Source organism: Chinchilla lanigera, unplaced genomic scaffold, assembly GCF_000276665.1.
Source record: "Chinchilla lanigera isolate Chin_1 unplaced genomic scaffold, ChiLan1.0 scaffold00016, whole genome shotgun sequence".
Taxonomy (NCBI): domain Eukaryota; kingdom Metazoa; phylum Chordata; class Mammalia; order Rodentia; family Chinchillidae; genus Chinchilla; species Chinchilla lanigera.
Window position 1 is genome coordinate 14635343 of NW_004955417.1, and position 12210 is coordinate 14647552.

General features: G+C 31.7%; 1 protein-coding gene across 5 annotated transcripts in view; it reads left to right on the forward strand.

Moving 5' to 3' along the window:
- The window catches only part of Vps13b (vacuolar protein sorting 13 homolog B (yeast)), a 657708-nt gene that overhangs the window by 64944 nt on the left and 580554 nt on the right, over nt 1-12210 (forward strand). For all 5 annotated transcript variants that reach the window (XM_013512757.1, XM_005381858.2, XM_005381857.2 and 2 more), the window contains exons 14-16: nt 1579-1748; nt 2755-2949; nt 11562-11686. In XM_013512757.1, coding sequence (XP_013368211.1) covers nt 1579-1748; nt 2755-2949; nt 11562-11686 — 490 coding nt within the window. The remainder of the gene's footprint in view (nt 1-1578; nt 1749-2754; nt 2950-11561; nt 11687-12210) is intronic.

Consider the following 12210-nt stretch of genomic DNA (forward strand, 5'->3'; position numbering starts at 1 on the left):
CACACACACACACACACACACACACACACACACACACACACACACACAGGAAAGTACATAATACCAAAGGAACTAGTTCTGTGAATTTTACAAATTTAACCACAGGTATTTCAGTACCTGGCCAAGAAATAGAAACTTACCAGTACTAAGTGGAAAGTCTCCATTGTGCCCTCTTCTGATTACTAAGTATTCTCTTCTCAACGTAAATGTTACCTTTACTTCTAATGTCATAGTTTTTTTTGAATTTGTATAAATGAAGTGGCAGAGTTTGTGCTCTTTTGTCTCTGTCTTTAGCTCACATTATGAAATTTATTTTCCTTACTAAGTAGGTTTTGATTGTATGAGTATATGTACTATAACATCTGTTTTAGTGTTGGTGAGTATTTGGTTAGTTCCTAGTTTTTGAGTATTTTGATAGTGATGCTATAGACGTATAGTTCATATCATTTGGTAAATAAATGTACATTTTTGTTGACTACTTAAGAGTATCCAAGGTCAAAGGACTGCATATTACTTTTAGTAGGTATTTCCAAACTGTATTCCCAAGCGTTCTACTCATGTTACACTCCTGCCGGCGGCAGTGTAGGAGACTTTCAGATCATTGTATGATCTGCTGCTAGTTTTTGTATAGCCAATGAGTTGAAAATAGTTTTTCACATTTAAATGGTTAAAAGAATTTTATTTTGTGACACATAAAAATTATATAAACCTTAATTCTGAGTGTTCATAAATAAAGTTTTAGTGGAACATAGCCATCATTGTAGGAAAATATATTTTTGAGTCATTTTTTATGGTGCGGTGGTACATCTGAATAATTGTGACAGACTGTATGACCCACAAAGTCTAAAATATTTTCTGTATTGCTCTTTATCGAAAAAGTTTGCTGACCTTTGTTCTATACATGCTTGGCAATAAATAGTTTTTTCAATAGTTTTAGAAACCATTCTAATGAGTGTGTAGTTCTATTAATCTTGACTATTTGTAGTTATCTGATGCCTAATGATATTAACTGGCTTTTTTTGATACAACTTTTGTGCATTTGGGTATATGATCTTTTGCTTATTCATTCTTGTTTTGCCCATTTATCAGTTGAATTATTTTTCCATTTCTAATGATGTTTTAAGAGTTTTTAGTTTTAGAAATATGCTGTGGGTACAAGTCTTGTGCTGATCTCTGTCTCTTACTATCTCTATTTGTGTATCTGTCTATGGCAAATAATTTTATTACAGTCTGTGGTTTGCCTTTACATAATCTTGATAGTATTTTGATTACCAGAAAGGCATTATGCTTTTAAAGAGACAAATTGAGAATTTATTAAAAGATATTTTAAAGTGAAAAACTAGTTAAATTTTGTTGCTAAATTTCTAAATTGTCCAGGCTGGCTTGAACTTGTGATCTTCCTTCCTTGGCCTCCCAGAGTGCTGGGATTATGGCCCTACACCAACTTTATCATTATTGAAAACAGAATTTGCTCTTAATAATTTTGGGCAATGATTAATTCATATTTTCATTTAAGGAAATTAATTATGTAAAGTATCTATTACATAATTCTTCATTAAATTTTCATTTTTATTTTAGAAATTAAGGATGAAAGTGAAATAATACTGAATCCTGAAGAATTGGCTTCTCTGGAGGAATATATTCCTACTCGACATACAAGTGTTACTCTTCTAAAATGTACCTGCACAATTTTCATGGCTGAATTCAACTTACTAGACCATTTACTTCCTATCATTATGGGAGAAAAGGTATATTTGCAATTCAGTACTTTTAAAAAACACATATATATGTAATTTTCTTTATTAAATAAACGAGTATGTACTTATATAGTTATCTGTGATGAAGTAAAAGAAATTTAGGTATGATTGTTAATCCTTAGTAATTTTAAATATGTATATTTTAAAAAATAAATGTAAGGCAAGGTTATATGAAGAAATGTTGAAGAACTTTGAAGTAAAGAATCTTAAGCCATTGTTTTATGTCATAAGCCTCATTCCTTTCTTTGGAAACAAAAAAAAATTATATTTTTTCAAGCAGACTTACAGATTTAGCCAATACATAGTACTTATCTACACAGCAAGAGCAAAATCGATAGTCAGCTTCCCACAACCTTTGTCTCATAGGGCAGGCAGCGCAGCAGCCAAAGGGCCAAGTAACCTGAAACATGAGTAGTAGAGTACCTGTTTAGTGAGGAAACATTACAGTGTGTCCTCATCCACCTTATTCATAGAATCTGATACCGTATGGCTTCTGGGTTTTGCCCAAAAACAAATAATCATGAAAGGTAAATGTTTTGAATTGATTCAAGACATCAAGACAGCCATGTCAATGCACCTGAAGATGTGAACTGCATTAGAAAGTGGCAAGAATGATGGGATAGGCGCGTTCAAATTGAGGGGAGTATTTGGAGAGAGATTAGTGGCAGTGTGTCTTGTACTGTAATTGTTAAAAATTCAAACATTGCATTTTTTGATCAGTTGTACTTTCATCATACTGAGGCATGTAGTAACGTTTCAGTTAATTGAAATAAGCATTAGCTAAGAGGAAAATGGTAATTTTACAAAAATATGCATATTGTGAGATTTATAGAATTAATTCATATTTGTTTATGGTAAGAGCTCTATAGAGAAACATGGTTTCTAGCTTGATTGAATATCACTGCAAGGTGTGCAAGTCAAAATCTTGTCTACACGTGATTCACATCAGACATGGCTCTACTCCTAAAATATAAAGTGGAACATTATTATTTTCCAGAATTCAAGTAACTTCATGAATACTACAAATTTCCAGCCTCTTCGGCCTTTGCCATCCATTCAGATATTGGTGGATAAAATTAATCTGGAACATTCTGTCCCAATGTATGCTGAACAATTGGTGCATGTCGTCAGCAGCCTTAGTCAGCCTTCTGATAATCTGCTTCATTATTGCTATGTACACTGTTATCTTAAGGTATGAAAAGTGCATTTTCTTATTTCTTAATGTCTGTTTCACTTTGAGAGTGTCAAATACGTTTTTTCTTGCAGTTGTAATTTCATAGAATTAGTACTCCATTTTAAGATTTACATAAAATGTAAGATAGATTTAATCATTATTCCAATGTAACTAAAGATAAAAACATATTCATTAAAATTTTTTGCTTCATTGATTTTGAATTAGTATCTTGATGTTTTTAATAAGTTTGAAGATTTTATGTATCATCAATAACGATTTTTATAAGCAACGTGAAAACAACTTAGTCTAATGTGGGTGCTTTAAAAGATTCATGATTTCTTTGAAGGAAACATTTATCTGTGAGGCATAATGTTTCTTTTTTTGGGATAATGTTTAACATGTTTTTAGTTACTTCTAGCTGAATTTATGTCACTATCTTGATACAAAGAGATAAAACTTTATTATTTTATCTAGTTATGTAAAGTGAATTATTAGAAGCTTTGCTCAGCTCTAGTTTTTTAAAATAAGTAATGCACCCCAGTGTGGGTACACACAAATGTTGAATAATCACTATTTTTAAAGCAAATATAGATGTATAATCTAAGGAGAAACATCACATACTTAAATTGTTTTATCAAGATAAAATTCTAAAAAGTCATTCAAGAATAAATTCTAAAACAGACCCCTATTCAGTTTTAGGTAAAGTATTAAAAGATTAAAGGACTTCCTAAATAGAACCCCTGACTCTTGTTTCATGGGTTATAGTTTAGTGTTTTAAAGTTCTTCACTGTTTGTATAGTTATTAAGAAGAGACCAATTTAAAGACAATAGTTTTAGATTGTCTGCAGATTAATTTTAATATGTTAAAATTTATTTGTTTTCAAACCACATAAAACAGAAGACTGTACTTACTAGATGTCCTGGTAAAACCCTTTTTCAGGAGGATTGGAAGAGAAATATATTAGATTGCAAAGTGATGTGGATACAGAGAAGGGTGACTTTTGGGGGGCCATTATAATGATTTGCCACAGTGTTTCCTGTTTTAGGGAGAGTAGCAAAGATATTTTTCAAAGTTAGCTAGCGAGAGAATATTTTATACTTCTGCTTTTTTACTCATTCCTAGAATACACAGAAGTGTATGATGTTTTAAAATGTTGATATAGCTTTCTTTTCAGATTAATATGTGTATTTTTAAAAAAGTAGGTCTAATTTTAGGTATTTTACAATCTTTCAAAGTTATTCTGCTTATATAGAATTAATCCATTTTAACATATTTTCTTTCCGTATTGAAGACATTCAACATTAATAATAAAGAATGTGTACTCCCATCTTCAAGGAAAGTGGTGTCAAAGTCTGATACCAATATAGTTACTACTCATACTGACCAGTAGTTACTAGAATAGTTGGTCATCACTTCCGTTTATTAATATGTTAAAAACCCAATTAAATTTTCAGTGTAATATAAAAGTTATTTCTAGTATGGTCTCCATATAGTTATGTTTTAGAAAAAGGGCTTATGGTACATACACAGTTAATTTTATTTTTTGATCACTTTGACTGCAGCTTTATTGGATGAGTTAAATAGATAAATTTAAAGTATTGGGCACTGTCGGAATAGTATAACGTAGGAAAACCATTCACTGGCATTAAGAATACTGAATAGAAACAAAATAAAACCTTGACTCCTAGTTGTTTCTAATAGTTCATTTCGTTTTTTTATATCTGTGGTATAGTGCATTTTAATACTTTTGGGATTTGTTCATTTATATGACTCTTGAACTGACTCAAAATTCTAAATTGTTATAAAGTTTATAGCAGTTTCTACTTCTAAAGATGATTTCATAACTTTTATTAAAGTATTTTCAAAATTTCATTTGTAGTGTGACAGTGTTTTAATAACAGAGGGAGTTTTTGTCATATGTGTTTGATATATTTAGTAAATTTTAATTACATACTTAAATGCTTGAGTTCTGTGTATACTTTGTATTAGCTGGTGATGGAATGATTTATAATTCTCAATTTGTGAAATAAAATGTATCAATTGGGAGGGTTGGCATGAATGTGTATAGAAAATATGAAGATGAAATTTTACTTTTATTTTTAGTTGACAGTAAAACTGTACAGATTTATCATGTACAACATGTTTTATAATATGTCTTCATTACAAAATGACTTAAGCTAATGCATATATATATTACCTCACATACTTATTTTCCTGGTAAGAACATTTAAAGTCTCACTCATTTTGAAACTGCAGTACATTATTACTATAGTCCTTATATAGTTGTCTCTGTTGAACTTCTCTTCCTGAAATTTTGTTTCCATTGACCACTATTTTTTCAAGCCTCTGTGCCCAGAGACAGAGCTTAGCAATGTCTTATCAAGGCCTTTTCGTTCATTTGGCAGACCCATCCTTTGACTATGAATGGCATTGAGTAGCTTAGACATTGCATAGCATCTGATATTTGAAACACATGTAGAAAATAACTTATATGAATGTACCCTAACAATTGTGGAAGGGTATATAGCTTTAAGCCTTGTTATTCATAAGGATCAGATACAACAGATGTTTCTAAGAGATCAAGAAGGTTATAGAATCAAAATCCTCTAGGTTCATTAATTTTTGATCTCAAGTAAATCCCTAGGGATTAGGAAGACCGGAATCTTTCATTCACTCCTATTTGGTATATAAATTGGTATAATAATTTTATAGGTTCTTTATCAGGTCCAGTAAATTTGTAATACTTACTTATTCCAATTTTCAGGTTACACCCTAGAGGGAGGGAAAACAAATTTTGTTTAAAAGGTGAGAGAGTAAATATTTTTAGGTTTTGTGGGCCAACAGAAAAAAATTGAAGATTGTGTAAGTACTTAAATAAAGAGGTAAAAGTCGCCCTAAGTTTTGAGTTGACAACATTTGAAAGCGTTACTAATTAAAAAAATTTTTTTTTGTAATACAGTTTTATTAATGAGAAGAATGGAGTTCTTTTTTTGGAATAACATTTTACATAATCGGAGTTCCAGCTTAGTATTTGCATCATTATTATATTGATTATAAATATTTATATGTAAAAAGTACTAACTTAGAAGTTGTACAGAAATAGGCAATGTGTGGGATTTGGCTTCTTGCCTGCAGCTTGCTTTTGCTCTGTTTTCTTCTGAGAGGTTTATTGCTTAATTAGCTAAGAAGGCAAAGTCTTCTATAGTGAGCACTACAAAACATTGTTGAAAGAAATTGAGATATAAGTAAAAGGAAACACATCTAATCTTCACAGATTGGAAAACAATAGTTAAAATGTGATTGTTAAGCTTAATTGGTGTGATGGGCATCCAGGGGATTGGTGGAACACACTTCTGGGTGGGTTACGGAGACATTACTTTGGGTACTATATCTGTTTCTTTTCGCCTTCATCTCTGGCACTATTCTGCTCGACTTCCCTGCCACTATGAACTGAGCAGCTTTGCTTCTCCATGATATTTCTGACTTGGAGTCACCTGACCACAGTGAGTCCCCTTAAAAGGTGGGCCAAATTAGACCTCTTTTTAAGTTGTGGCGTTGGGTATTTTATCCAGCAGTGGGAAAGCTGACTAATACAATGCAGTACCTTTTAAAATTCAATTATTCTCTTTGAAGAAATAGAAAAATCCATTCTAAAATTTATATGTAATTTTTTTTTGGGGGGGTGGTACCAGGAATTGAGCTCAGGACCTTATGCTTGCCCACAGACACTGCGCCTCTGAGCTAAACCCTCGACCCTCAACTGTAATCTTGAGAGACTCCAGTACCCAAGACAATTTGAAAAGAACAGTGTTAGAGAACTTACATGTCTTGATTTCAAAACTTACTACAAAGCTATAGTAATTGTAATGGTTTATATCTAGATCTTTCCCCAAAGCCTCATGTCCTTATTAGTGGAGTTTTTGAGAGGTGATTGTGTCATGGGAGTGTGACATTCATCAATAGATTAGTCCACTGATAAATTTATAAGTAAATGTGACGTGAGGAGGTGAAGTATGGTCAGAGAAGGTGGGTCACTGGAGGCATGGTCTGGAAGGGTACATTTCCCTCGGTTCTACTTTGATCTCTGTCGGCTTTCTGTCTGTCAGGCCAGAGCTGTTTCTCCTCTGCCATTTCCCAATGCCATGCCCCCTCTGTCTTAGAGTCAGTCAACTATGGACTGAAACCTCTACTAACTGTGAGCCAAAGTAAGTCTTCTCTTGTTGAAATTGTAGGTGTTGAGTCTTGTGTCTCAGTAATGAGAATAAGATAGTTATCAAAACAGTTTGATAATCAAAACAATTTTATACTAGCATAAAGCAGATGTATTTACCAATGGAATAGGGCAGAGGCCAGAAATAAACCCTTGTGTATATAGTCAAATGATTTTTGACAAGCGTGGTAAGACTGCTCAGTGGGAAGGATATTCTTTTTAACTAGTACTGGGAAGCTGAATGGCAATATGAAAAGAATGAAGGTAGACCTTACCTCACACCACACACAAAGATTAACTCAAAATGATTCAGAGACTTGAAGGTAATATATTCAAAATATATTTTGTTCCTTTTAATGACTGAATTATAACATTTCATTTACGGATAAACTATATTATGATTACCCATTTAACACTTCATGGATATTTGGGTTGTTTTTACTACTTGGCTATTATGAATAATATGGCTGTGAACGTTCATGTCACATTTTTATGTTTGCTGGGTATACAATAGCAAGATTTGGAATTACCATATGGTAACTCTGTTTTTAATATATTTAGCAGTTCCCAAACAGGATTGCCCTGTTTTGTTATCTAAGCAGTGCTTAAATAAGGATTCCTGTATTCTTACATCCATATTAACACTAGCTATTATCTGTGTTAATTTTAGGCATCTTAGCAGTTGTCAAGGGGCATTTTGTGGTTTTGAGTTATATTTCCAGAGTGAGAAATGGTGTTCAGAATTTTATTCTTCATGTTCATTTCATGTTGCCATTTGCATATCTGCTGAGGAGAAATATCTACTCACATCTTTTGCTTATTTTGAAATTGGGTTATTTCATTCTTATTGTTGACCTGCAAGTATTTATGTATTCTAAAGGATTTTACATCTTTAACAATGTAGGTGGTAGCATGATTGTATTAATATTTTTGGAATTCTAGGCAGTGGCAAAATCACCAATATTTATAGTTTTACTGGTTGAAGTTGAAGGGGGATAAACACAAAATCCTTCTGAATTTCCCCCGTCTAAGAAAAATGTTGTGTCAGTTTCCATCCAGATTTTCTTTTGCTTCAGTAATTATATAAACAAAAACTACATTGAGGAGAGTTTCTACCAGGCTCTAGACTACTCATTCAAGATGGTCACTGATGAAAGGAGAGCAAAGTAATTTTACTCACAGTTGAAGAAGTGATGGTAAAAGATTAAATAAGAGATTTGTTTTATTTAAGAATAAGTGGAGGACCCACCATTTTTTTTTTAGGAGAGGGGAAAGAGGATACTGAGGAAAGAAGGAAGGCTTGGCGAAATTGAGCTAACTGGTGAGCGAAATGAAGTGTCATACTGCTGTGATGATACGTAATTTAGAAGACATCTTTAGTCCTTTTTGTACTTCATTTTTCCTGTAAATGAGGTGATTGAGTCAAATATTTAAGCAGTTTTAGCTTTAAAATTTTGTAGTTAGTTCTGGTTCTCTTCCTGCTAAATGCCTTTGCTGCATAATATGTTCATTATTATGCTGTATTATTGTATGATTATAATACATCTTTAGTTTTTATGTATTTCAGTGTATTACATACAGAGCAGTTTTTCACATGAATGCAATGTTTATTTGTCCTTTTAACTAGGGGGTAATTATACTGTGTGGCTTACCATGCCAATATGAAAATGATTTCTTTTATATCACAATTACTTTGTTTTTATTGGCACTTATGGTTGACATGTACCTTTTATATTTTTTGTTTAAATTTGTAAATCCTAATTATCCTAATTTTTATTAATAACAACTTGTAGAAGTTTTATGGTGTTTTAAAATCTCAAAGTTTCTTCTGTTCAGGATGTTGGTTCAAGAACATTTTTCATAGAATATTCAAGTAGTGGTAGGCTGGATGTGGTGGCACATGCCTGTAATCCCAGCACTTGGGAGGCTGAAGCGTGGGGATTGGTACAAGTTTGAGGCCAGCTTGGACTACAGTGCGAGTTCAAGACCAGCCTAAACTGCATAGTGAAACCCTGTCTCAAAAAAGACCCCCCAAAAATTGATGATATAGTTATTTTTATCTTTTGCCAATTTTGGGGGGATTGTTTAGTGGCATTATGTTTAACTTTCATTTAACGTGATATTTATGTCTTCCTGTTCAAATTTGTTTACTTTCGCTAAAATTTATGTTGATAGTTACACTTACACTGCTTTATACATTTTTTACTGCTTCAGACTATTAGTTTTCAGCATTCAGCATGCTTATTACATTTCTGGATATGTATACTACCCTTCATGAAAGTAACTTCACTTCGTACGGGGCTGGTTTTCCCTTTTTCAGATCATATGTTTTATAACCTTGGTGAAACAGCATTGACAAGTCATTAGATTATATAAGTATTATAAATATGTATATGTAATTGCTATGATTTAGAAGAGTTGAATATACTGATACAATTATTTTTCATATAGTAGCTGATTAAGCACAATGTGGTGTTTTAAATAGAATTTGTCAGTATATAGAAGGTAATATGTCTAATATATCCTGTTTTTATAATTTTCACCTGCTTGAATATTTCCTTAATAGCATATTTGGAAAGTATGTAAGTATAATACAGTATTTAAAAAAATTACACAGTTATATGCAGTTTCCCCTGAGTTCTTTGCATTTCTTCAGATAGCCAGCAGGGGATCTCCTCTTCACCCAATTCCATTGGAGTACTGCTAATGATAGTGTCTCTGATTATACTGTTGGGACTTTAACAGAACATTAGAAAGTAGCTTTGAGAGAATTCTTAGTTGAACATAGGTAGTATGATGTGATGGTATTATTGCTAGAAATATTTCGAGGCTAGACATTTTTTGATAATTGTTTTATATGCTTATATAATTGTAAATTTCAGAATTGTTTAAATACTCAACCTTCATGAGAAAATATGAAATGTTAGAATTAAACAGTGCCCAACACATTTCTTTGCATACACTGTTGGTCAGAACAGGTCTTCAGAAAAACATATGTGTAATACTTTAATTTTTAAGTTATGATTTTAAGTAATTATTTTGATATGCAAAATAGCTTTTTTTTCTTCTCAGTTTTATACTTGCTAATTTGTTAATAGCAGGACCTATACAAATTAATATTGTAGTTATATCATTTTAATTTTCCTTGACTGTAATTAGAATTAATTCCTTGACGTCTTTTGAAATGCTGTTTTCTTTGAAAATGTAATTCTTAATGCCTATTTTCATAAAACTATTTCATTTATGAAAAACCCTTTTTAGAAGAAAGTGACAACATCATTTGATAAATGTTAGGGGTAAAATGGGATTTTGAAACTATTTGGATGTAGCTTAGTACTATAAATGTGTTTATGTTATATCCTAGGGATTGAACCTAGAGCTTCCTGTATGAGCAATTGCTTTATCACTGAGTTACTTCTCCCTCAGCTCTCTTTTTAAGAAATTGATCTTTGTTTCATGATCATTGAATAAATGTACTATATCTGAAAATGTTGTTTTTGTAGTATTAGTTAATATTAATCCTAGAGATTGGGTTGATATTTGTGAAATAAGTGGGATATAAACCCAGGGATTAAAAAATAAAGATAAATGTTGAGGTTACGTTGCTCTATATGTTGGTTTTATTTTTTTTTTGCTTTATATGTTATTAGAAAGCAATTATGTCAGTCTTTCTGGTATGACATGTTTATCTTTTATTTTATTGGAAATAATTAGAGCAGAAATATCAGTTTTCTGCAATGTTTGATGTAAAAATTTACTGTTAAAATGTTTCTTTATATTAAGACAACGAAAGTGTCCAGGAAACATAGGGATTGCTTATGTAATTTATAGTGTGATCTGCTTGTTGTTAAGTGTAAACATAGGAAGAGTAATTTATGCCATGTACCAAATTTCCTGGAGTGTAAAATCTCAATGTTACAGTTATTTTCACAAAAGACAGAAGAAAAGAGTAGCAGTTTAGGATATTAGTGGATATTGTTTTTGTGAGTGAATAATGAAAGTTGAAGACAAAATACATTTTTAAGATTGTTTTTGTACTCTTAGGTGATGTTAACACCAATTTATTTTATAATGTACAATAGGGAGAATGCAGTCTGCTATTTTATATTTATGGAAAATATGTAAATTTCAGCAGATATTAAAGCACTGTGTGAAGGTTATATATAGAAATAAATGTGAAGCTTAAAAAAGTTAGTCAAAAGTATGATCTCTTAGGGATATGAAGAAGTATTTCATGTTTAGATCGCTTAACTTTGATTTAATGTCAAATTGAATAAACGAAAATGTTGATCGTTTGGCAAGTAGAAAAAAACATTGGAACATATTGTGCAGCTGTTGTACAGCAATTTGAAACTGACGTATTTCATCCTGTGCTTATTAAAACTTTGTGAACGTTTGGGTCTTTTCTTTTTGTTTCAGATACTTGGTTTTCAGGCAGGACTGACATCTTTGGATTGTAGCGGATCTTACTGCTTACCTGTGCCAGTTATTCCCACCTTTAGCACTGCTCTTTATGGTAAATTACTAAAACTCCCCACTTGCTGGTAAGTATTACATGTTAAAATGTGTTTCTGTTACTCTTCATAATTTTAAAAGGGGTAAAATCAAATATGTCTGTCTTATGCCCATATTTTAGTTTTATAGAAAACTTTGGCAAAACATCTGAAGATATACTTTTACTTGAAGCTGTACAAATCTGTTAAATGTCTGAAATGTGTTAGTTTATAGTATTTTTGTGATTATAATAATGTTGGGAATAACTGTTAATCTGTGTTGGAGATACAGTAAAATGTTGCTGCTTCAGAGTGTAATTTGGAACTATAAGAGCAAGTTCCTTTCTCTTTGTGAGAGAATATAAAGATTTAAAGAAAGATTTGAAGTAATGTTTAAGGCCAACACTTTCGTCTATTAAGTAATTTTACACGTGTTCATAACCACTGAGTAAATTGTATGCTTACATAATGTGCAGCTATATTTGACATATTTAGTAACTACATTTTGAAAGAAATTGATTTTTAGTTATTATCGTTTCCATTTAGGATTGAGTTGCCTCATTTCGAGGTTATAT